The sequence below is a fragment of the Callospermophilus lateralis genome, chromosome 16, assembly GCF_048772815.1.
Source record: "Callospermophilus lateralis isolate mCalLat2 chromosome 16, mCalLat2.hap1, whole genome shotgun sequence".
In the NCBI taxonomy this organism is placed as follows: Eukaryota; Metazoa; Chordata; class Mammalia; order Rodentia; family Sciuridae; genus Callospermophilus; species Callospermophilus lateralis.
In genome coordinates, this window is record NC_135320.1 from 48,693,096 (window position 1) to 48,720,283 (window position 27,188).

The following is a 27,188-nucleotide window of genomic DNA, read 5'->3' on the forward strand; positions in this document are numbered from 1 at the left end:
CAATTGCTGCTCAGTCTTGTTCAGAGTCAGAGATTAGCAAAGAATATCTTCCCCCCAGTTTGGTATTTCCTCATTTTCATGTGAGCATTAGTGTTTGGTATTGCACTCTTATCCACTTGAAGCCCATGAGCTAACTAATCCTTGCTGGTAGTAGCCTGATTATCTTCAAGCAGTAATTTAACCTTTTCAGAGCAATTTGGCTGTTAAAATACAGTTTCAAAGAGAGTTAAATCATCATATTCTGAAAAGTGTTACCATCTCACACATATTCTCTAATGTTTACTTATATAATACTGTCACTATAAGGCTAAGAGACTACTTAATTTCCTCCCTGAAATTACAATTTTAATATTGTTATATAATACCCTTTTACTAAAAACACCAAAGGTAAATGTGACAAGAAGAAAGTCTTGCCATTTCTATTACTGATTTAAAAAAAAAAAAAAATCATTCGTGAAGTTTCAAAGTCCAGTTTGAGGAAACAAATTCACTACTAACTTGCATTTGTGCATTTTATTACTGTTAGCTTGCATTCATATGACATTTTTTACTTTTCAGAGAATCAGTTAATTCTTAATATGGTGCTCTGGGCCCAATTCATAAAGCCTGGATTCTGTAACTACAGCAGACATTAGGAGCAGGGAGCAGCGCTCATCAACATTCTCCCCTCACATCAGGCCCTCTCATAGTCAAGATGACTTCTTTCTTCTGGATTTACCAGTTGTTCTGACTGACCATTTCTCTTCCCTCCAAGAGCTGTGCTTTCTGGATTAGAAGTCATGCTAGAATTCTTATTAGGACTCACAGTTGACTGTCCCTGTTTCCACTTGAATTAAACTTTACTGAAGCAGAAACAGTTCTTTTTACCAACAGTCTATTTAAGGCTCTCAGCCAAGGCCTTGAATTGCTGATGTTTTTAATGCACTCTATCTTATCATCCACTTCCTTTCATATACCACACACTTGTGGTTTTCTTCCATGCCATATCCAGACTTGGAAAATCAAGAGGCTGCCATTGCAGTTTCTTTCTCTTCCTAATCAGGTGATCTCAGATTCCAAAGTAAAAATGGTCAGTAAAAGCAAAGAAATGGCATTTTTTCAAGCGTATTTGAGTTTTTACCTGCACACGTGTCTCTGGTTCCTGTCATCCTTGGTCGCCATGTGAAATTACACCCTTTCTCAATCATCTTTCCCTTCCCTTACTGTCTTCTCATTTGTGACATGTGTACTCCTCTCTTGCTTGAACTTTGAATTATATCTGCATGGCCAGTTTTCCCAAGCACCCTCAGCAATCACTCTTTCTTAGGAAATGAACTCTATACTTTCAAAAATGTTCACGAAACATTCTACTCGTTTGTCTGTCTTAGAAGCTGATTCTCTCATATGGGGTATTAGCTCCTGGAGACCCTCTCAATGGAAAGTAATCATTCTCCCACCATTCCGGTAATTCATGTAAAAATCTCGTACTTGCTTATACCTGCTTATATTGATTTTGTTCAATATTATATCCCCATTTACATCTGTGCTTTTCAAGGCCAATTTTTTTCACATGGTCATAAATGTCTGAAAATAAAATATTCTAATAGAACTTGATTAAGAACACTATTTCTTCCCAGCCCAACGTCCCTTGGGTCATGCTTCTATGTACAGTGATGCTGGAGGGGCTGGAGAGTCTTTGTGAGATCTGGTTAAGAGGAAGTTTCCACAAAATATAGGCATTAACAGAGATAAAAATAAAACTCCTAATATGGATCTATAACAAAGACATCCCCAAGACACTGGTTAGTTAATTTTTGCAATTTAAATATTTAAGTTTCTGCACAAGAAAACTTGACATGCCCTGAAATCCTAGAAATATCAAGAGTTAATAGGGACTTTCTCAATTCAACACTTTAAACTTAATATGATATTATTAGCTGGGTATAAACAAAACAAAATAAAACTTCATAGTTTTATAGAGAGTGCCAAATAATGTTTGATATATATATTTATATATTATAATATATATATAAATTAACTATATATATAGTCAATTAGCACATGTATTATATTTTGGGTAGTGAGAACACTTGATATCTACTTAGAAATTTCAAGTACATAATATATTATTATTTACTATAATTATTATGATTCACAGTAGAGCTCTTGAATTTATTTCTCTTGTCTAACTGAAATTGTGGATCCTTTGACCAACATCTATAATTCTGCCACATCTAGCCTCTGTTAAACTTTATGAGTTTGACATTTTTAGATTCCACATAATAGATCAGATCATGTGGTATTTATCTTTCTGTGCTTGGCTTATTTCATTTAGCCCAGTGTCCTCCAGGTTAATCCATGTAGTTGCCAATGACAGTATTTCCTTCTTTCTTAAGGCTGCATTGTGTTTGTGTGTGTATGTGTGCATTGTGTTTATGTGTGTATGCTACACACACCTACACATTTATAACACATTTTTAAAAAGTCTATTCATTTATCAGTGGACACTCAGGTTAATTCCATACTTTGGCTATTGTAAATAATGTTCCATGAACATGGGAGGGCATATATGCTTCTGATATACTGATTTCATTTCCTTTGTATATATACTCAGTACTTGGGTTGATGGATTTTATGGGAGTTCTATTTCTAGATTTTTTTTTTTTTTGTACCAGGGATTGAACCTTAGGGGTGTTTTACCTCGAGCCACATCCCCAGCCCTTTTATATATTTTATTTTGAGACAGAGTCTCACTGGGCTGCTTAGGGCCTCTCTAAGTTCCTGAGGCTGGCTTTGAATTCACAATCCTCCTGCTTCAGCCTCCAGAGCACCTGGGATTACAGGCATGTGCCATCATGCTCTATTTCTAGTTTTTGGAGGAACTTCAGTACAAATTTCCATAATGGCTGTGCTTGTTTACATTTTCACCAACAATGCACAAGATTCTAAGTTAGTTCCCAAGGTGTGTATATGGTGATATATTTTTTTTTTTTTTTTGCCTACCTATTTTTCCTCCTTTTCTGGCTCCTTGGAGAATAATCCTCCTTTCACTCTTAGTCCATTGATTCCTATAAGCCAAGATTCTCTGCCTTCAGGGATAGGAAGAATTCCAGGCTTAACTGGTTAGGGATTTTTACTTCTCTGATCAAAATAATAATTTGTTCTCAGGACATTAGGCATACTTTTCTACAGCTTTTTATTGATGTTTTATGTTAGAAAGTTGTACAAGTTTTGTTATTTTTTCTAATTTTTCTTTGAGAGATCTTACTGCTTTTTTTTAAAGTCACTTTTATTGAGATAAAATTTACACTTTATTACTTTTTCAGCCTCTCATGGTCTCTGAGGCCATCATTTTTTTTTTTTTTTTCTTTCTGTAGGTAGAGTTAGCTCCTATGTTCAGTTTGGCCTTCCTCCCTTGGGTCAGTTTGAGAACCTTTAAGTTCATGATGATTAGGGTCTACATTTTCTTGCCACCTACACAGATCTGGTTGCTAGGATCTCTCAAGCAGGGACCAATAAGAAGCTGTACAAGACACAGCAGATTCTCTCTTTCAGGCCAGGACTGAGCTAACATTTTCTCCTGGTCATGAAAGAGTTCTATGCCCAGCAGTGGTTCCTTTCCAGAGCCACAGTATTCAGGCCTCCCCAGAACTCCAGCAGGTCAATGGGCCTGCCATTCTCTGAGGGACCTCATGTTTATGATCCCATCCTTTTTCTCCTCAAGCAGTGGTGAAATCCCAGTTTTCCCTCCAGCTCTTGAGGAGAGATGAGCCGATTCCTCTCTTGTTTGGTGTATTTGGCATTAAGGCATGCAATTGAGTACCTAAGTTGTAGCATGAACTTTTACTGGCATTTCCCCTTCCTGGCCCAGCCATGTCTTTTCTAATCTGATGGGTTATCAGAACCGAGAAGAAGCTGGGCGAGAGGATGTCCTAAAATTTCAAAACTTCCACCATCTTGAATCCCAGGTAAATTTCTAACCACTTATCTTAATACATAAAATCCTTTACTATTTAATGTATGTTGTTAACCTCTCTTGGCACTGTCTCAAGTGAATCCCTTTAGTTGAGCATACCAGATGACTCTGCATTCCAGAACTAAGCAAGCTCTTGTAGAACTCTGTGCCATTGAATAGATCCTGCAATCTAAAATAGTCTCCTCACCTTCACTCCTCAAACATCCACTCCTCATTCATATTTTTTTGCCCATGTATTATTCACCATTTCCTCCTCTTAGAAGTCTTCTTTGGGATTCAATCATTCATTCCCCATCTTAACATTTGGATATATTTAAATGTTATTTATATTTTCATAAGACCATAAAAGTGAGGCAAAAACATTGTAGAAATTTTGTGTAGGACAACCTCAAGTTTTAGAAGGTTGTCATTTGGAAATGTCTCATTGTATGTGATAGAAAACACAATCTGATGTAGCACAGCTAAGAAGCAAATTAATCGGTTTTATAAATGAAAAGTCCTGAGGTAAGATTGGAATGTCAGGGAGGAAATGAAATGTGTAGCTGATGGGCCATTTGGAGTGACTCAAGATTCCTATCTTCCCACTGCCAAATGTTAAGGAATTCCAGACATTTCCACCAACTCTTTTTTAATGAGAGCATATGTGAGATAAGCTGAAAAATAAAGCAAGAAAGACAAGTTTTGGAGGGAAAAGTGAGAGAAAGAAGAAGAAGAAGAGGAGGAGGAGGAGGAGGAGGAGGAGGAGAAGGGGGATGGGGGAAGGAAGAGGGAGAACATATTGTGTGACACTTTCATATTTGACTCAATAGCTATCCCTACTTTCTAATTGCTAACCTAGAACAATACCTCTAGTTTTCCTTTTCTTCCAGACCTGAAGTTGGTGATTAAAGAAGTAGCACAGGATTGCATCTTAATTTCCTTTCATTGGGTTTTATTGTTAGTATTTTCTCCAAATTCCAAGCTCTTTTTCTCTTATGGAATTACTGGCAGTTGGCCCTTTTTTCTTGGAATGAGAACTTTGAAGTACTTTTATTTTAGCAACTCTAGGCTAAATACAGTACTTTTTATAAAGTTAAACCAAAATGTGAAGAGGTAGGGGATATTCAGCCTTCTAGTGCTAACCTAGTTCCAAGACCTGCCTTAAATGCCAGCACTTACAAACCAGACTGCTGACTCTCACCATGTTTATATGACATTCTAGAGCAGCCTCTGCCACCGACTCCTCTGCAGTCACTTTTATTGCATTCAGACTAAGAAATATGGACATAATTACCCTAAGTACATGTTTGAAGACACAAATGGTGTGACTCTACTTTGTGTACAGAGACATGAAAAATTGTGCTCTATATGTGTACTATGAATTGAAATGCATTCTGCTGTTATGTATAACAAATTAGAATAAATAAACAAACAAACACAAAAGAAATACACTACCAATAAACAAGCAATCCAGACGGTTTTTGAAGAAGGTCCTTGGTAGAATTCTCACCTATTTTAATCATGGATAAAATGTGTCTTGTACTACTTGAGAAATATTTTATGTATGATTACAAAGGTCATTTAAAAAATAAATTTAATTTAAAATGTAAAAGTTCAACAGTAAAAATGAGTGATATTGGAACTAGACTGTTAGGCCCCATAATGTGAATAATGATCTGTCCTCAAGTATAGGCATTTCTACTGCCACCTCCTTCCTCTTTGTAACTTGTAAAGTACTTTACACCAAATCACATGTCCAACATTAAATTGGTAGACTCAAATGGATTTGTCAGAACCTAACATAGTAATTGCTTAATGCCAGGGACCAACTACAGACAAGATCACGTTAATGAACCTGTTCCAATTCATGTTGTGGTCATATTTAAATCACCAGTGGTCCTTTAGAAAGGTCTATAAAAATTTTCTATGTGCATGTAACATACAAACTATATAGACAGAAATATCTATGAGGAATTAATAATTAAAAGTTATTTCTTACTTGATCATCGAAGGAGCATACTTGATTTTTTTTTCCACTCTAAGAAATTATACCTGAGAGATAGACTAGGGTCCAGTTAATGGGAAATGGATAGTTTCATGAATTAGCCAAGTCACTGTACCATTAACTAAACATACATTTGAACTAATGAGTCATTTTCTCCCATTTAGGAAAAAAAATGCCAGATTTTTTGTTGAATAAATAGAACTATTAAATTATTTCATTTGGCCTCAATCGTGGATTATATCTTGATGTTATAAGATGGTCCTAATCATTCTGGTCTTCTTCACAGGGTTGGCCTTTGCTATTCTCTCATCTGTGCACCCAGTGTTTGGTTTATATGGGTCTCTGTTTCCTGCCATCATCTATGCCATATTTGGAATGGGACGACATGTTGCCACAGGTAATAATTCCTGCCTATGCTTATGCTTCTCATGTTAATGATAAAGGAGACTCAGAGTGATTGTTCCATACTGATTACATTTCCAAAACAATTCTAACTTCACTGTTGGAAAATATCAGCAAATATTGCTTCTATATATTTCTGTGTTTTGGATAGTGCACACTGTGATTTATTGCTATCTTACTGTGTAACCAAGGTTATTGCGAAGGATTCTTTGCATTTTTAAGTTGTAAAAAGACCATGAAAAAGCTGGGCACAGTGGTGCACACCTGTAATTTCAGTGGCTTGGGAGGTTGAGGCAAAAGGATTGCAAATTCAAAACCAGCCTCAACAATTTAGTGAGGAACTTAGTGAGACCCTGTCTCAAAAAATAAGGAAAAGGGCTGAGGATGCAGTTCAGTGGTTAAGGGCCTCTGGGTTCAATCCCCAGTACCAATTAAAAAATAAAAACCATGAAAGAGGGGGAGGGTTTACAATGAGATAAGAGGAAGTAAGAACTTGAAAGAAAACAAAAAAGACTATAAAATTTAGTAACTCAAATACTGATAAATGTTTTACACATGTGTTTGATATTTGGGCTAAATGATCTTCTAGGTTTCTTCCAGGCTAGATTCTGTAATACCCTTTAATTGGTATGTATCTTGCCTTAAAACACGAGCAGTCATGATTATTCCGCTACTATAGCAGGCTGGGCTGGTGTTAGTTAAACTTGGGCATAGGTCTCCTTTTCTGTTTGCTATCTATGTGATCTGGACAAAATTTTAAAGCTATCTCTATTTGCTTCTTCCTTAATAGTAACATGCCCTCCTGCTGAGCTTCATATAATCACACTGAGAACTAGATCATTGATGAACAGTGTCTAATTTAGTACTTGCTTCATAAAGTTTAATAAAGTTAGCTGTTATTAAAAATGACACTTTAATCTTAAATACTAATAAAGTACTTTAAAATGGAAATACATACACATTGCTATATATCTTCTGTGTGTCAGATCTTAGCCTCTAATCACTTTGCAACCATATCTTCAGGGATCACTTTGTGTTATTGATTGTATTAGTTTCCTAATGGCTTCTGTAACAAATTAGCATGAGTTTAGTGGCTTAAAACAATACAAAGTTATTGTTCAGTTCTGGAAATCAGTAATCTGAAATGAGTATCACAGGACTAAAATTGAGTCAGCAGGGTTTCATTCCTTTCTGGAAGCTCTTAGGAGGGAATGCATATTCTTGACTTGCCTGTCTTCTAGATGTTTCCTACATCTTCAAGGCAGCATTGTGGCATCTTCAAATCTCTCTCTGACTCTCATCTTTTTCCTCCATCTTCCATATTTAAAGAACCTTGTGATTACATTGGATATACATGAACAATCCAGGGTAATCCTCTTAAACTAAGGTCAACTGATTATCAAACTTTAATTCATCTGTAACATGAATTATTCCTTGCCAAGGAGCATAGCATGTTCACAGGTTCTAGGGATTAGCATGTAGACATATTTGGGGGGCATAATTTTGCTTACCACATAAAATTTTTCACAAAATATTTTGTGTGTAATGTTTGGTTTTTTATATCCATAACTTTGTTATGGGGAAGGATTGACAGCAAACCATCATTTAAAGTATTGCTACCTAAACTGTGCTCTGTGAACCAGCATTACATGGGAGCTTGTTAGAAACACAAAAACTCTGGTTTCTACTTCAGACCTACTGAAATAAAATCAGTATTTTTACAAAATCTCCAAGTTTTACATGCACGCATATACATAGTCGAGAGCCACATAATGAAATTTTAGTCAACAATAAATGACATATAAGAATATGGCCCCGTAATAAGAACCTAATGACACCATAGCTATCTTAGTTTGAGTAAGTACAATTATGACTGATGGTATTTGCCCAAAAGAGAAATTGCTTACAATGCATTTCTTATAATGAATCCCTGTTATTCAGACCTGCATGCCTGTATATAAAATATAAACATTATATATATATTATAAATATATATATGTATATGTATTCATATGCATGTATCTTTATGTATACATAAGTTTCAAAACCATTCATATATTATTCATTAGGTACTTTATTAAGAGCATTACCTGTTACTTTGTCCTATTTCTTACCTATTAAATGGGCATTATTATCTGCATATTTCAGGTTAAAAAGAAAATACAAATAACCACAAACTCTGAAATTCAGAAAACTTCCTAGGAGAGCACAAATTAAAGTCAGAGGTACATGGTTTACAATTCAGAGGTGGCTAAATATAAAGCCTAAGTTTTTTTCTTTTTTCTTTTCTTGACAATGTGGTGTTTTAGAATGAACTTTTCTTTTATATTAATGCAAAAGAAGAAACCAATAATGAATTAGAAATTCATAAAGCTTATTAGTTAATTATCCTGCTTTTTCATTTCTTAATAGTTTATTTTCATTTTTGAAAGATTTTAATATGTTCTTAGAAAAAGCTGACTGGCTGATAGCTTCAGAATGGACCCCACAGAATTCCCTCTGTTTAACACAAGAGAAAAGAAAAAGGCAAAACAAAATTTATCAATAGGCCATAATTACATTACGAAGTAAAAAATACACAGTTTGATAATGTATACATGTACCTTTACATAAACCATTTTATTACCTAGGTAATCTTGCAGACATTTGTTGGTTGAGTAGTTTTGAAATTACCATTTATATAAGACCTCAACTAACAAGTTATTTAATAAATTATTAACAGCTGTAGGAAACTTATGGTCTATAAGGTAAATAATAGATATAATTTCTGTGACAGGAAATAATCAACTAACTTATTCCTTTGGCTATAAAAGGAAAAGATGGAAACATGGGTAAGAATCCAATGGAAGCAGAACTAAGGAAGACAACCAATATGTGACAATTCAGAAGATTTACTTGTCTTCTAAATTGGTCTATTTTTTGGTAGATGAGGAAGGGCCATCTAAATGGCTTTTCTAGGAGAAAAAAAATGAACAACTTAGAGAAAACTTAGGAAGATAATATAAGAAATAAAAATAAACAATTATTGTACTGAAAGTTTACATTGTGAAAATTTTTTATATATAAAATTTCATCTATTCTCTACCCAAATTTTATAAGTAGATATTTTTTCATCATTCAAAAATATGGAATTTGGGAGAGGTTGGTAAATTGACCAAGATCACAGGCTGATATTCAGTGGAGTAGGATTTAAACTTGGGTCTGTCCAAGGCTGGGACCCATACTCACTTCCTATTAGACCCTGCTACCCACAGTACTATTAAGTGACCAAATGGGTTAGTGGTATTTAAGGGTTGCTTCCACTAGTGGGTTTAAAGCCTGACTGGGGTAAAAAAGTTGAGAAAATAACAGAAAAAAACAAGAGGTAGTAGGAAGAAGATATAAATGAGGGTGAGGCCCATAAATAGAGAAAGTAGACCATCCACAACATCCTTACATTGCAGCAGCCCCAGCTCCTGGGTCATCCTCCACTGTCTCAAAAAGAGCCAAGCTGCAGCCTTGCTAAAGGAACTCCTATCCAGATGAGGCTCATCTTCTCCCCAAAAAACCGTGTAGATGACCCTTTCTGTTCTACCATTTAAATCCTTCTTATCTTCCTCCAAATTCTAGGAAAGTTAGGTCTAAACTCAAAAAATTAACTCTTTTACGTGTTTTCAATGTTATAGTTATTTGTTCAGGGCTTCTTTATAAATCATTTTGCTTTGTGGTTCAGGAGATTTAAAGATTTAAAGCAACATCTGATTCACTTTCAGGACAATCCTGCTGTAACACATTCTGAAAAATTTATCTTATCAAGATAAGATTCTATAGTGAATGTTCCTTCCTTAATAGTCTGTATCCTGGGTGCTAGAATCTTGTCTCTCATCATCAGATATATTCATTCCTGGATGCATTCTTAATTTAGTTTTTTTTTTTGATGAGGACAATAATCAAGATGATTTATTTATGATTTATTGAGGATGACTTTGCTCACTAAAAGAACTCTTCAATTTTCCATATATGTTTATGGACCATCAACTCTAAGAGTAAAGAATAACAGACCAAAAGAGAGCAATCTGATCTGAATCTTACTAAGAATTGTCTGCCTAACATTTATAAGGAGCTAACCACATGCGATTAGATGTTTGCTATTTGATATGTGCTGTATTTTATTATCCCATTTTAGCTTCATAACAACCCTATTGGATGAGAAATGCCATCTGTTTACAGATAAGGAGGTTGAAGGGTGACAGTTTTGGGACTTAAGGCCACCTTCATTAGAATCTATAATCACCACATTGTTCTAAATCCACAGCACATCCTGCCCTTCTTATTTAAAGCCTCTTATCCATTGAGACAAGAAGATTGTGTGAGTGTGTGTGTGTGTGTGTGTGTGTGTGTGTGTGTGTGTGTAGGGAGGTATTGAGACTCGTATCTGTTGGAGTCCTGTTTTGCTTGCCCTGTGCTACTCCATGCTTTGTGTTCTATGGACATCTTGCAAAGTCCATTTTTTGCAGTCTCCGTTATAACCTGGAGCAAAGTAAGATTGTAAGTAGTGATTTTGAGGGGATGTTTGCACAGTGCAGCAGTGTTTTGTTTTTTTTTAACCCCAGTTTTCTGAGCCTTTCTGTGGGAATGAGCATTTCCCCATCCAAGTGGCAGCATTTCAGGCAGTCTTTACCAAGATGACAGGCATAGGAACTCTTGATAGGAAAAGGGAACTCACTGAACATGGTCCCACCCATGTAGAAGGCAAGGTGATTCTTGGTAAATATTGTTAGCCTTATCTAGCAGCAGTAGGTGTATATTTAATCATTTTATGAGTCACAGGACATTGTTAAAAAATAAAGCTACACTTGGTTATGAGATCACAGTGGGGAGAAAGATTTAAGCCTGGTCAGGAGTAACTGGAATAGGTCCTTGTGAATATGGAATATCAGCCAGAATTGAAAAATAAATAGCATCTGCATAGGAGCATTTCAATCAGAATTCATATGTAACCACTGAGTTTACTGAGGTCTTAGAACTTACTTCCTTTACATTCTCCCCTAACCCTGAAATATAGGTATTATTAATTGCCCCAGTTAATGGATGAGTTAACTTAGACCCAGAGTAAGACACTGTCTGTCACATAATTGATAAATTGAAGTATTGGATTTAAATGCAGGCCACAATCTTAACCACTGCCCCTAGGACATTTTCCATGCCAGTATGCTTGTTAATGAATGTATGTATACAGAGAACGCATATATTTACTTCTTTCATAGAGAGGGGTGAAAGGTGAGGTGGGGATACAGATATTGTTTCTAATAGATCTGTTTGGCTTTGCAATATGGCATCAACTTTAATGGTAGAATTCAACAATTTTGATTATATCTTTTTCTTGGGTTACTAATGGAAGGTTCTTTGCATCTCCTTTTAGGCACCTTTGCCTTGACATCCTTGATATCAGCCAATGCTGTGGAACGGCTAGTCCCTCAAAGCAGCCAGAACCTCACCATGCAGAGCAACTCCAGTGTACTGGGCTTATCTGACTTTGAGGTACAAAGGATTGGAGTTGCTGCAGCTGTTTCCTTCCTGGGAGGTGTGATTCAGGTAAGTAATACTGAGGCTTGAGAAGGCAGAAAGGGACCCAGTAGCAAGGGAAGCTCTTGTTCATGGGCCTAACGAGGTGGATAAAGGGCCGATGTATTTTATCTTCTATATTGCCTACTACCAAGAATAATTACTGTATAAGTGCTGGTTAAGTGAAAGAGCTAGAATCAAGAAATTGAAGTTACAGAGTAGCTGTTGCTGGCTTTTTAATAATAAGCCTTCTAAAAAATGTTTATTAAAAGTGGAATAGGCTTTCTTGGAAGGTAGCCAGACCATCCTTGTTTTCATACAGTGACCAGATTGTCCCTGGAAGGGAATGTCATGATTAAAGTTCCTATAATGGGAAGGAAATGTGGTAAGACTTTGAGAATCCTTCCCAACATTTTATACTGCCCACGCCAGTTACAAATGATACTTAGCTTGTGTCACAGGTTTGCTAGTTTGAGGTCATCAGACTCAGATCTGGATTAGTTTTTGCCCCTTTCCAAATTAGGTGTGTATGTTACTGCCAAGTTTGCTACAGTCATTTTTTCAAAATATTAGACTATGTAATTTGCTGTTTTTAATCAGTGTTCAAAATTAGGTAACTCAAACATGACTATAAAGTAAATATAGACGAGGCTTTGGATATTAGATAGGGAATTGTCTATTTCATAGACATTTTTGCTTACTCCCTCACTGTAAACTGAATTCTATGTACTCAAACTTCCTAAATGACTATTTTCTGGGTTGGTAGGAGCTCTTATTTTACAGTGCCATAATTACAAGGTCAAAGATTATGTAAAGGTCAAGAAGGGAGACAAATAGTTGATTATTGCTTGGAATTGGATGGAAAGAAGAAAGGAGGGGACCTAGAAGAAAGAAAAATAAAACTCTAAGAGTTATGTTGCCTTCTAAATGTGTCAAAAAGACTAAAGAATTACGGATGTGAGATGAAATGAGAATAAGAATTCAAGTCTTCACAGTTATGAGAAAAACACACCATCTGAGTAGCATCTTTTTCAAAGAGATGGACCAGTTGGAATTTTCCAAGGCATAGGTCTGGTTGCCTGGGGGTTATGTAATCTTTGTTTTCTTTAAACATGGATGACGTCAGGGTGTTCCAAGACTTCACAGGCTAGCTGGCTGAGAGTCCCTTTCCTCCTCATTTGGTCTGTGTGAGGCGGTGAAATACCTGTCATCTGTCTTTATTTTAAAAGTAATCAGCCAAGTGAGCTGGTGATTAAACATGGATGTGCTGCATTGGATTGGATATAGGTTTCCCTTAATTTCTGTACATGGAAAATAAAAATGTTTGTACTAAGATGGCAACGACAATATTTCTTCTCCTTGTTCTGTTGCTTTCCATTCATGTTTCTCATTGAATTTATGAGTTATAATAAGTTTCAACTTTCTTTTATTCTATACATCATGGAACAAATAGTTTTAGGTGCATATTACTATATGAAATGTCTATAAGAATACATAATCAGCAAGAAGACCAGGAATGATCTGCTTAGTCTCATTTTAACCATTTTCCTAAGTCCAAAGCAATAATCAGGTGTTTTATTATTTTCTAAGCATATTTGGGTTAAGGATTTAAATGATAAAATAGAAAAGTAGAAGCCAGGATTATAACATAAAAAGTAAATCTCATTTTCCAGACTGAAACTCCCTAGAATTATAAGAGTAATACAGGATATTATTAAAGATAATAAAAATAATTTCATTTTCATGGCCTTTTACTACACGTCAAACCGGATCCAGATAGTTGCATGCTTTCTCTTATAACTTCATCAAACATCTGCTTTTCTTCCCCGTTAGCTCTGGTCCTGGATATGTGACCTATGTTTTAGCCAATTTTCTAACAGATGGCTGGACTTTATTTGACCTCCAAACTTATCTGTCCATTGTCATCCAGATCCTTAGAGTCTTTTAGATCTCTTGGATCTAGCTCCTTAGTCAAGTTTTCTTTTCCTCCTTATTTGAAATTCACTGACTAGGAGGGAAGTGACTTTGTATCTGAGTTCTATAAACACTGGTGTTGTTTGCTTGTTTGCCTTCTGTTACACTGATTTGTGTGGTATTGTTCTTAAACATCATTTGTTCTCAGGTGTTCCCCACCCCCCAAGACCCAATAGATGAGATAATTTAGGTGAATAAAAATATATGGCTAAAGTGTCTCTAACAATCACATCTGATCTGATCCCTAGAGTGGGTACGTTAGAAATGCTCTCAGCTGCAAGTAACATATAGCCTACTCTCAGGACGTTATGCCATACAGATATGAATTGCATTTGGTATTCCAGGAAGTCACAGAAGCAGGGTCTTGAGGGGCTTCAACATCTGGCAACACACTGAAGTGATGAACTTATCTTCTTTTACTGATAATAATAGTTCTGTGATATATCAGGGCATTTCCTTTTTGGCCTTCTTTTCTTTTGATTCACAAAACCCTCCCCTGATTGTGCTTTCATTTATCCATTTTTCCCTCACACAACTCTGTACTTTTTTCACTTTGACAATATCCTTTAATATCATTTTAATGATTTGAGTATGTCTACCTGTTTAAATTTAGCTAGCCTTGTACAGTTTTAGAAGAAAATAATGGCATTCTACTATCTTTCCTATCCCCACATCCCCACATCCGAATTATTTCCCCCCTATGCGTAATATTTTTTTCTCTCACAGCCTTTAAGATTTCATCTTTATTCTCTGTCATTATTTTTATAATGTGTCTTGGGTGTGAGTATGCTGTAATTTTGTACATTTGGTGTCCTGTAAGCCTCTTGTATTTGATTTTTATTCCATTCTTTAGGTTTGGGAAATTTTCTGCTATCATATCATTTAAAAGATGGTGTATTCCTTTGGTTTGTATATCCACTCCTTCATCTATTCTGATACCTCTTAAGTTTGGTCTTTTCATGTTATCCCATAATTTCTGGATGTTCTGTTCATGGTTTCTTACCATCTTCTCTGCATGGTCAATTCTACCTTCAAGATTATATATTATATATTTGTCTTCATTGTCTGAGGTTCTGTACTCCAAGTGGTCTATTGGTTGGTGAGGCTTTCTGTTGAATTTATAATTTGGTTTATTGATTCCTTTATTTTGATTAGTTCTGCTTGGGTTTTTTTTCATGATCTCTTTATTGAAGTGGTCTTTTACTTCCTGTATTTTTTCTTTGATTTCACTCCTTATACTATCCTTTACTTCACATATCAATTTAACTATGTACAATCTGAACTCCTTCTTAGACATTTCTTCTACTGTGTTATCAGTGGCTTCTGTTGTTGAAGTGTCTTGGTTGGTTTGGGGCACTTTATTCCCTTTTTTTTTTATGTTGTATGTGTGTTTTCCCATCTAAAAATATGGATCTAAGGTAGCATACATTATACCCTCTAGACTACAGTGTTCCTAAAGGTTTCTAACTCTTTGCCTTTAATGGTGAGGCCAATATCAACAGCATCCAGTGACCATAATATATAGTCTTAAATCTAATAACTCTCACTAAGGTGTCTACTGCTTTCTTGCATTAAACCAAAGTAATGAGTTCAATAACAATCTATTGTATAAATAGAAAATTTGTTAAAATGGTTTACAACTTCAAATGGTGGGTGAGAGAACAGAGGTAGTGTAATATGCAATATTCGTGAGGGAGGAAGAGAGAAGCTAGAAGTAAAAATTCACAGGAAGAGTAAAAGAGGAGCTGACAGAGATTGGCTGTTGGTTAGAGAAAAGTTGGAAAGAAAATCCAAGAAAATAGACAAGAGAGAGGAAGAATATGAACAAAGAGAAAAAATTAAAGACAAGAATACAACAAAAATGCAAAACAACATTCATGTATTGTTCTCCTCCACACACTGATGCATAAAAACCATCCTGTTCCGAATATGGTAGAGAGATTAGCAAATCAAAAAATAAAATAAAATAAAATAATAAATCTTCCTGGAAAGTTGAACAGTCTCTGTCAGTGTTCAACAGTTTCTCAGCCTGTCTTTGACATTTCTGGGGATCACCAAACCCAGATCAGCCCTCGAAAACCCAGTCTCTATCCCACCAATCTGAGCTTCACATACCTTAGGCTACACTGCAGTCCCAAGATCTCAATGTTGCTCCTACTTGCAGTAAGACCACTAGGGATATACTAATGCAAAGGAGCAACCCCAAGATGCAACAGCAAGACAAGGGCCACCAGCACTCTTAGCAGGAAGACCCCAATCTCCTCCAGGTCCTAGCTGGAGTCCCCAGATAGAGGCTCTTGTGGTGGTAATCCTGCTGCCATCTGGGCCCCAGGCCCTGGGTGGTGTCCCAAAATGGGTGCAGCCACATGCAATCAAACTTGGAGTCTCCCCTGAAGCAGTCCTCTAGGCCGTGGTAGACGTGGTAGTGGCAGTGGTTGTTAGCTGCAGGCAGCAGGTCAGCAGTAGTGGCGGCTGCAGAGGTGGCTGCAATTGCAAGGCTGGGGATCAGCTTCAGTTGCATCTGGGGCAGTGGTGTCTTCTTTGGCAGCAGCACCCAGAAAGAAGACCTCCAGGTGACCTCAGGCTAGCAGCATGGAATCAGAGGCAGCAGCAATGGTGGTATTGGTGCAGATGGCAGTTGATTGGCAGGAGACTTACGGTTCAGCAGCAGTGACCATGAAGATAGTAGGAAGTAGCGAGGTAACCAAGGTGTGCCCAGAGAAGACACCTCTAGGCCTGGAAGGGCATCCACAGCAGCAATGTTAGCCCCTAAAGTCTTTTAAGAGTTTTTAATTTTTATGTGGATATGCCTTTTTCTTTTTCATTTTTGTCAATAATTTCTAGTGCTATTGCACATGATCAAGGAGTGTTATTTGGAATATTTTCTTATTACCTAATTTCCTAATATTTTCATTATGATCAATTTTTGTGAAAGAAGTTTCATGAACACCTGGGGAAAATAAGACATAGACAGTCTTAGGATAACAATCAAGATATAGCTAAAAGTTTTACTTTATTGATTATGATAATTTGATGCTTGAAAATCTGATCTTTTTTGCACTGAGAATGGTGCATTACCGTAAACTCCCTTCACCAGAATAATGGTTTTGTAGGTATTTGATGACCATTTAGGTAAGATTTGTATGTGGGTGTCCTAAACATAAATGCATCCAAAGGTCTCTCACTCATTGTCATTCAGGTACAATAAATCATCCCCATCTCTCTTCTCCCTCAACACTGTATTTACATTACTAGTATAAATAAAGGGCACTTATACAACCATAGCAATGTAATGTGATGTGTATCTGTATTGTGCATTAGATATAGGCCTTTAAAAAATAGTCATAATGAGGTATAATTGCCATTTAATAAGTTCCACATATATAAATTGTATGATTTGATAAATGTTGACATATGTATAAGGCCATGGAATCATCATCAAGATAGTGATATTTATCATTTCTCAGCCCCATTTTTTCCTGGACCATCTGTAATCGTTTCCTGTCATTCCTATTGATTACACCCCCACTCCTTGGCAACCACATTTACTTTCTGTCACTATAGATTAGTTTGCATTTTCCAGAATTTTATAAAAATGAATTTACCCCCTCCTCTTTTTTTTTTTTTAAATTAGGTCTATTTTTTCTTCTTTCCACTCAGCATTACTTTATTGTTGTTGATCTCTGTTTTAGTCAACATTTTTGTTGCTGTGATCAAAAGAACTGATAAGAACAATGTAGAGGAGGCAAAGTTTATTTGGGCTCACAGTTTCAGTGGTCTCAGTCCATAGATGGTGAACTCTATTGTTCTGGGCCCAACAGGAGAACATGGTGGAAGGGTGTGGCAGAGAGAAGCAGCTCAGGACCTTGCACAAGGAAGCAGAGAGAGAGAGCTCCACTTATCAGGAATATACCCCAAAGGCTCCTCCCTTCTCCAGTCGCACCTTACCTGCCTAAGGTTACCACCCAGATAATCCACATTGGTGGATTAATCCACTGATTAGGTCATGCTTCTCATAATCTAATCCTTTCACCTCTGAATGTTTTTGCATTGTCTTACACATGAGCTTTCGGGGACACCTCATATCTAATCTGTAACAATTGTCTAGGTTTTTTTTTTTTTTTTTTTTTTTTTTGCAGTGGTTTCACAACAAAGTAGAAACTTCTGTGGTTAGAACTTGTGTGATTTCTGATTGGATCATACAGTGACTAAATGGACTGTGATGTAATTATTTTGGTTCCCATTCCAACATCCATTTGTAAGACACATTAAATATCTTATTTGCCAAGATAGTCTTTTGGTGTAACTGATGCAATTTTGTGTTATTGGTATGACTTTAGAAGGAAAAAAAATGAATAAAAGACAAGTTTTCTAGCCAAAAGACAGTAGCAGCCAAGAGAGAGAGATTGTTTGCACACTCACAGCAATGAGGTGTTAACATCAAGGCAAGGTAGAGCCTTTTGAAATGCTAGTATCAATAAACATTTCTGGTGGGGAAACAAACACTTAATAAAAGTCAGTGCACTTTTAAAAACATTGTTTCTTTTCCCTGTAGCTTTTACTATTCTCTCGACAATGGGCACTTTGCCCATTTCTTTTTCCAAGAACTGAGAGAGGTCTGGAATTGTCCTCTGCCCATTTACTTCTGGAAATTTCCCCAAGCTCTACTTTTCTGAAGCAACCAAAGGACAAGATTTCTGCCCTGGAGGATAAGGGATACACGGCTTCCTTTGTTTGAAAGTTGCATCAGCATTGGGTGACACAAGGTGGGGTGTTCAGTGTAAGAGTCTTGGATTATTGTACCACTGCATTTTGGGAAAACATGATCTTCTACCTCTAGGGATGATAAAGAAACTACAGACCGAAATAGGAGATTCTCCATTTATTTTTGGTTTCATACTAAACTTTTATTTTTTGTATTATATAAGTAGATCAAGAGTATAGGAAGAACCAATGATGCTCAAATTTAACCTGCCCACCATACCTATATACATCATACTTATTTTTTTCCAGTAAAATTGTCAATATCATTCTTTTGTAATGCAAGAGGAGGACAACTTCAAAAATAATAATGTTTCATTATTTCACAACCACTTTAGTCAGGAAGTCATTAATCTGTTTAATCTAAATCTTTCCAGCTGGGTTTGTACCTGGCAAAACTAAGAAATAAAAAGCTTCATAAAATTAGAATTATAACATTCTTCAAAATTCATAAAAAGAAAAATGTCTCATGTTCAAAAATAATATTTATTATCCTACCATATGCCCAGCTCTGTTCTAAGCCTATTGCATGTATTCATATAGTCAGTCTTCACTGACATGTTTTCGCCACTATGCATATGAAGATACTGAAAGGTAAAGTGGATTATTTAGAATTTTATAATTAGGAATTGGCGAGTAGGAGTCAGATTCCAGTACATACTCTCAAAACTGCTATGCTGTGCAGATTTCTATACCAGTACTAAGAAAGGAAGCAAAGTAACTTAATCCGCCATCTTGTAGAGCCAGGCATTGGGCCAGCTCTTTCCCACATTTTACCTTCTTAATGTTAGGGCAGGTGTGTGCCAGGTGATGGATGGCTTCAAGGCTCCTTCTGAGTCCACTTGTGTGACTCTTTCTTGTCATTCAAGTTTCAGCTCAAATATACTCATCTCAAAGAAGCTTCTGGGGACATCTCCAAACTTCCATATGTTTTACATTTTAGGACTTCTCAACCTACCAGAAATATTTTTGTACATATTTGCCTCCCTTTCTACATTGTGAGTCTCTATGGAACAGAGACTGTTTATAATTCTAGCAGCTGGTGCTTAATAAATGTGAGTTGAAGAAATTAGAAGGGAAAAATGTCAATTAAATGTTAGTGGTGCACTATGTTAAATTCCAGAATTAAGATTTTTTTCCCTACTTTTTCAGATTTACCACTCTCTCCCTCCATTCTTCATCTGAAGATAGGAAATGTATATGTCTATTTTTTTAAATTGTAACACAGCTCTTAATGAAAATGGAGTAATAGAATTTCTAAATTTCCAGTTGGTAGTGTATCCTGTTAGCTCCATCTTCCTCAAATGTAGCGATCTAGTCAATGAAATCTACCCCTCTCTTCTCAGTTACTTCTAATACTGATGGAAGGTAAAAATACAGCTACACTACTCCTTCAGCTGTCTGTTCCCCTGTGACTTTCCACATCACACTTCAACCATCCCACTTTACAACCACACAGTTGTTTTCTTCAGCTGGGGCAGGAAGACAGGCAGAAGAGTGAAGTCATGCATCTCTGGTGCTTCAGAGCCTAGTAATGTCTTGAAAAGTCCAAGAACAGAAAAGATTGTGGTGCCCCCTTCAATCATGTAGATAATTACAAATAAGAACAATTCTTAAGGCTAGTGAATTTTGGATATATTTTACAACAACCAAAAATAAAAAATCATGCTTATTTCTAAAACACATCCCTTGGTTTGCCTACCAGGTGATCTTGGTTCACCTCTGCTCTCCTTTCCTGCTGTCTGGTTTCAATGCCCTTGTCCTTTTGGCTCTAGCTATTCTTATGCTAGCCTTTTAAAAGGCCATTCATTCCACTTTCTGTCATCACACCAATCCTACCAAAGCACCCCTCTGATGTGTGAGCCAGTGTGCAGCATATTTCTTGGCACAATTAGGTGTTTAATAAATGTATGGGAGAGTGATGTCACTCACTCTTGCAAAACTCCCTTTTTACTACTTTTACATCGCTCTGTATTCTGACTTCAATGTTCTTATTTTCTATTGCTCCCTATTGGCTAGTTTGGCTCCTCTCAACTAGCAGCTCTGTGTGCTATGGACACATCCCATGCTGAGCTGTTTTACATGCATTCTCTCCTGTCTTTCTGGAGTGCTTTCTAATACTTTCTCTGTTGAATTCCTCTTAAGTATCAAGGCACAGAGCTAACCCTTTCCTGCAGTGTTCCCTTCTTGCTGGGGAATCCAGTGACTCACCCCTCCCTCCCTTCCTCCCTCCCTCCCTTCCTTCCTTCCTTTGCAAAGATAATATATAAAGTTGCCATATACCCCCCTAAGTTTCCCTGTTGTTAACATCTTACTAATGCAACAATAAGCATGGATGTATAAATATTTCTTTGAGATCCTGCTTTCAATTCTTTGGGGTTCATACCCAGAAATAAAATGCTAGATGACACAGTAATTCTATTTTTAACTTTTCAAGGAATTCCCATACTGTTTTTCATAGTCGTCGTACCATTTTTCTTTCTACCAACATTGCATGAAAATTCCAATTTGCCTATATCCTTACCCAAACTAACTTATTGTCTCTGTGTGTGTGTGTGTGTGGGGGGGGGTGTGTTTGATAGTAGTCCTCTTAATGAACATGAGGTGGCATCTCATTGTAGCTTTGATTTGCATTTCCCTAATTATTAGTGATGTTGAATGTTTTCTATGTAGTTCTTAGCCATTTATATATCTTTTTGGAAAAAGATCTGTTCAAGTCCTTTACCCATTTTAAAATCAATTTTTTTATATATATATTCAAGTTTTAGGGTCAGTTTACACATTCTGGATATTAATCCCTTGTCAGATATATCAATTGAAAACATTTTTTATTCATTCTGTGGAGTGCCTTTTTATATTGCTCATAGTGTTTTTTGATAAACAATTTTTAAAACTTTCCATGAAGTCCAGTTTGTCTATTTTTTTTTTTTTTTTTGGTTTGGTGTCATATCCAAGAAATAACAGCCAAATTCAAATTCCTGATGCTTCTATCCTGTATTTTCTTCTAAAAGTTTTACTGTTTAGGTTTTATGTTTAGATCCTCTATTGGTTTTCTGTTAGCTTTTATATATGGTGTTAGGTGAAGGTCCGACTTCATTTTTTTGCATTCATAGCTTTTTCATTTCTCTATGTGTATATTTTAATGACAGTGCCACACTCTTTTGATTACTATTGCTTTGTATTATGTTTTAAAATGAGGAATCAGGAGTTCTCTACATTTGTTCTTTTCTTTCCCCCTCTTTTACATATCTTTATGGGTGTATTATATTTGCATAGAATGGTGGGAATCGTTGTTACATATTCATACATGCACCTGATATAGCAATATAATTTGGCCAATATTATTCCCCAGTTTGTTCCCTGTCCTTAACCTCCTCCCTCCCTTTCCTCTAGCCTACTGATCTCCATTTAATTTTCCTCCACTCTACTGATCTCTCTTAACCTTTCTTTTCTTTTTTCCTCTCTAGCTTCCACATATGAGAAAAAAAATACAGTCTTTCACTTTCTGAGTTTGGATTATTTCACTTAACATAATGTTCTCGAGTCCCATTTGTTTTCCTGCAAATGATGCAATTTTATTTTTCTTCATGGTTGAATTAAACATCATTGGGTATATATACCACATTTTCTTTATCCATGTATCCACTGATAGACACCTAAGCTACTTTCACAGTTTGGCTATTATGAATTGGACTGCTATAAACATGGTATGCATTTGTTCTTTTTTTCTAAGATGGTTTTGTCTCTCCAAGGTCACTTGAGAATCCCTCCAAAGTAATTTATTTTAAATTTGTGCATGTCAAGTTTCACACTCATGCTGTTAATAAGATCCATGGGTTTTAACAATGTATAGTGTCACATGTCCACCAGACAGTGTCATACAGAACAATTTTCTGTCCTAAAAACACATTTCACTTCAGACATGTTCCACCATTTTCCAATTCCTGAAAACTACTCATTTGTTTGCTGTCCCCAATAATTTTGCCCTTTTTTTTAGTTATCTAGATAGAATCATGCAGTAGCATTTTCTGAAAATCTGATTTTTCTTACGATATGAATTCAAGACTCATTCATATTATTTTTGCCCTTTTTGTCATTGCTCATTAGTTTTTTAACTAATAATAGTATGGAGGAGGGCTTTCTATTCTAAATTTTACAACCCATACCTTCATAGCCATCATCTGATACTATTTTCTCTCAGGTTGTCTGGTTACCCAGAGCTTTTTTCTGCTCTTCCTACACAGCATTCAGTTGTTTTCTTAGTGTCATGAGCAATTTAGTTCTCTCCCCTAACTTATATATGCGGAACAACCACACAACAGGGCTTTTATTAGCATTTTAGATTCCACCCATCATTTTTCAGGCTTTACCTTCCACATGCTGGTGTTAAATCTTCTTTATGGTTCCAGTCAACATTCTTCTCTTCCAATATCCTAATTTTACTTCTATTTATACAGTCGTTTAATGTGTGACCCGTAGCTTCATCTCTGTATTCTACAGCAATCCTGGGCCTATCCCCTTGTAGATATTCGATAATTACTTATTGAATTGACAAATAGTCAATACGGTGTTATGTAAGATTGCAGACAAACCAACATAACTTGAAGTGTACACTATATTCAATGCTATATTCCATCCACTTGGATGTATATCTGTTTCCTATGCTCTCATGTTTTAAAAAATATATATTTGAAGGTCACTTCTAAAAAACGACCTAGAATCTGAGATGCATTCAATTTATGAAGAACACATGGTGTTTATACAAGCATTTCCAAATAGTACTATGCTAGTGAACCTTGATAATGTATGTCAGAGGTTTTTGGCATTAGCCCAGAACATCAACATTACTATAAACAGTTGAAATATACTGTATGAAATTTATTTTCTCATAAAATGTTGCATGGTCAGAATCGTGGAGTTGGCTAGCCAGAGTAGAATCATTATCATGCATATTATTGATAAAAGGAGCTGATATGTTTGTATATTAAGGGATTCACTTAAAAATCCTTAATATTAGTATAAAATTTAAACACTGAGATCTAAGAAAATAAAATCACTTTCTCTCTTTAATGCTTTTGAAGTTTTAAGTCCAGTGCGCATCAACCAGTATCATGCATGTTCCTTTGATTTTTTAAAAAAAGTATAGATATGGTAATGCAAATTTTATTTTTCTTCCATAGGCATCTACATCCAAACTGATTTGAGCATATCACCCTCCCTCCCCACAACACACATACTTTTTTAACATGCAGGATTAGAAAAAGACAAAAAAGGAAAAAGTCAATATTCAGAAAACAATATTGTGTTGATTTTAATTTAACAACCGCCCAGTTTAAATGCACACTGTACCCAATAACATTTGGAAAGTCTTGAAACCTAGTAATGTTCTCAAGAGAACCCAACATATTGAATATAAAATTTAAGAAACCCATTACACGTCAATTCTATGTAAAATGAAAATGAAAATGTGTCAGATATTCATTCCTTTAGGTGCCTTGAGAACTTTCACCTGAACTATCCTCTGACTGTTTCTTTGTCCTCTTAGGTGGCCATGTTTGTGTTACAGCTGGGCAGTGCCACATTCCTGCTTACGGAGCCTGTGATCAGTGCAATGACAACTGGGGCTGCCACCCATGTTGTGACTTCGCAAGTCAAGTATCTCTTGGGAATAAAAATGCCATATATATCTGGACCACTTGGATTCTTTTATGTGAGTTTTCCAAATGCCTGTGTTCATGTATATGGACTGTGTACTTTTCACGAAGAAGAGTTTAGTTAATTACAGTACTGAAAATTTTCTATGTTATAGTAACTTGGGTTTAAGTAGAATCTTGCCAAATATTTTAAATATGATTTATTGCATGAAAGTACTTTAATCTGTAATATTTACCAGTTCTGGAAACAATTGAATGTGATATAATTTGGGGGCTCAATGAGAAAAAATAGCTTGGACGTTTTTACATGTGTGTGTGAAGCAGATATGCTGCCAACTTCTAATGGAAGCCATCTACTGAGTTGTGGCCCAGTTTAACACCGGTGCACTGTACCACAGTCTCTCAGGATTGTGAACCCCAGAAGGGATCAAAACAGAGGCCTGCTCAAAACTAGTGACTGTAGACCCAATAGCCAACAACCAGCTGTTTAAAGCCATCTGAACCTGAGAGAGAACATCTGCCCAGTTTTCAAGACATTTCCATAACATAACATTCTCCTTTGCTCTTGATTTCTTTTTAAAGCTGATCTAAAATCTGTGACTCCTTACATTCAATTGGAGCTTTATAAAAAGAAAAATGTCCTGATGATTAACTTAATAGTGAGCAACTTTCATTTTCCTTAACTTTATACATTGCTGTAAACTTAATGACATTAATGTTTTATAACAAGAATATTGCCGTCCTTAAACTTTTTAAATCTTTATGGTTGAACAGTAGCTTGATACATGGAAGTACAATTACTTACTGATATAATTAGTGTTATTGAGGTGGTTTTTGGTGTTACCCTATTATACATGGTTCTAGGAGGATTCTATTTTATTTGTATATTCTTTCTGTGTCACTGATTATGAGGATAAGTTCCTCTTAATGGAGTTAACCAACCAAAGGATATAATATCTTTTTTGTCAAATTTCAATCTGAAAAGTTGCACAGAATATTAATTTACTCTGACTTTATTATTGTCAACTCTTGTGACTTCTATTAAAAAAAACTCTAGTTTTAATAAGTGAAAAAATGATGTCAACTGATTAGTTGGTTAAATAGTTAAGAATGATAGTAATTGGCAACACAGAATTGGAAACCAATTATAAAATTTTGTGACTTAAGTAATATCTGGATCAATGATTCATTCATAATAAGAAAGCTTAAAACCAAAACAGGGAAACTGGAACTGGGCCTGGAAGTAGCATAATTTCAAGCTTCAGCTCAAACAAAAACAGATCAAAGTAGCTGTAAGCTGTCAGATGACTGGCTAAGAGTTAAGACTTTCAGTGGCACCATTTCTATGAGACAGAAGAAAATCAGTGAAGATTCTCTCTTGACCTGTCTGGAAACAATGTATTTGCCTGTGCATGTGCATTGTAGAAAATGCCTGCAGGTTATAGCTTGGTCTCTTTAGTCATATATACAGATAGTGATCTTTCTTTTCACAAATAGTGTTAAAGAAGCAGGGTAGCCTGATATGGGAATGACATCTTATTTTTTTTTTAAGCTTGTTTCCATTGTGACACTGTATATGACTGTTATATGAAAATGTTTTGTGTTAGTTTTTTTTTTTTTCATTTTGTTTTCCAGTGAAGTAGACTGGAAGCTATTTTGTTTTGATACTATAGGTCCAATATCACATGACTTTGGGAAATGTTTTGTGTGACTTCACACTCAAACTAAATCAAATTTAAGAATAATTTTATACTCTTGACTTTAAATTCACATTGCTATTTGTATAAGTGACTGTGTTTTGTGCTGCTGAAAAAAAAATGCAAAAACGTTGCTCTTTCTTTTCAGTTGCAGATCCCTGCACTGTTCAGCTGTTAGATAGGAATGGGGCTTTGTTTTTTCACCACTGTGTCAGTAGATGCTGGTTTTGCAATGTCAAAAATTGTGGTGAACTTTAGATTGAAAAAAAAATTTTACATCATACATAATTTACACTGGGATATAAAATGAGCTCTGGTATAGTTACATTATCAGTAAATCAAAACTTTCTCCTGAACAGTTTAGGTGGTACCTGAAGGAGTAGTGCTGAACTCAGCATGTAGATATAGGGCAGAGGACATCATAGAGGTCTTGATCATTAAGTCCAAGGCTTTAGAGAAGAGTAACACATTTGGGGGAATTTTCACCTTTTTTTGTATTTTGACTATGCATCTTGCTTCTGCAGTTTGACCACTATTATATCCCCTCTGAAAGCTATTCAATATAACTGATATTTCTTGGAGCAGAAGTTACTATCTAGACTAATACTCTTGCACAACGAGTCCATTACAAATCTTAGTAACCTCGGTAGGACAGTCCTCTTTTGTCAAATGAATTCAGGTTCTGTCAACCAAAATGTTCATTAACTAATTCTGGTAGCAGCCATCATTCTGTCACATAGAGAAAACATGACTTTCTACATTCTTTCTGTTGCTAGATTGGGGCCTGCAGGTTGGGATTGCTTCCTTGCTACTGTGATGGTTTCTACAGTGTCTTCTTTCTGGGGGATCCTTAATTCTAGGCTATTCTAGGTTCTCTGCTTTGAATATGTCAAATTTCCATCCATTTGGTTGCTCTGAGCTGACAGATGTGCTTGTCTTAGTGGAACATTTTTAGGGAGCAATTGAAATCAGATATAGGAAGTTGTGTAGTCTCAGTTCTACCCTCTGAGGTGCAGATTAAGTATCTCATAGCTTGAGGGATTGACATGGCATATCTTTCCCTACATTCTACCATTTGGATCTGGAGTGTCCCCCAGGGGCCCATGTGTTAAAGGCCTGGTCACCAGTCCATGGTGCTCTAGGAGGTGGTAAAACCTTTAGCAAGTGGGTCTGGGTAGGAGGTCTTCTGGTCATTGGGGCTACATCTTCAAAGGGCA

General features: G+C 36.0%; 1 protein-coding gene across 4 annotated transcripts in view; it reads left to right on the top strand.

Annotated features, from left to right (window-relative positions):
* Slc26a7 (solute carrier family 26 member 7) overlaps positions 1-27,188 on the top strand; it is a 110,081-nt gene that overhangs the window by 14,109 nt on the left and 68,784 nt on the right. For 3 of the 4 annotated variants that reach the window (XM_076835889.1, XM_076835890.1, XM_076835891.1), the window contains exons 3-5: positions 6,226-6,336; positions 11,743-11,915; positions 24,166-24,330. In XM_076835889.1, the coding sequence (XP_076692004.1) occupies positions 6,226-6,336; positions 11,743-11,915; positions 24,166-24,330 (449 nt within the window). Of the gene's footprint in view, positions 1-6,225; positions 6,337-11,742; positions 11,916-18,487; positions 18,626-24,165; positions 24,331-27,188 lie in introns of those variants that run through there. The other variant, XM_076835892.1, reaches the window with a different exon arrangement.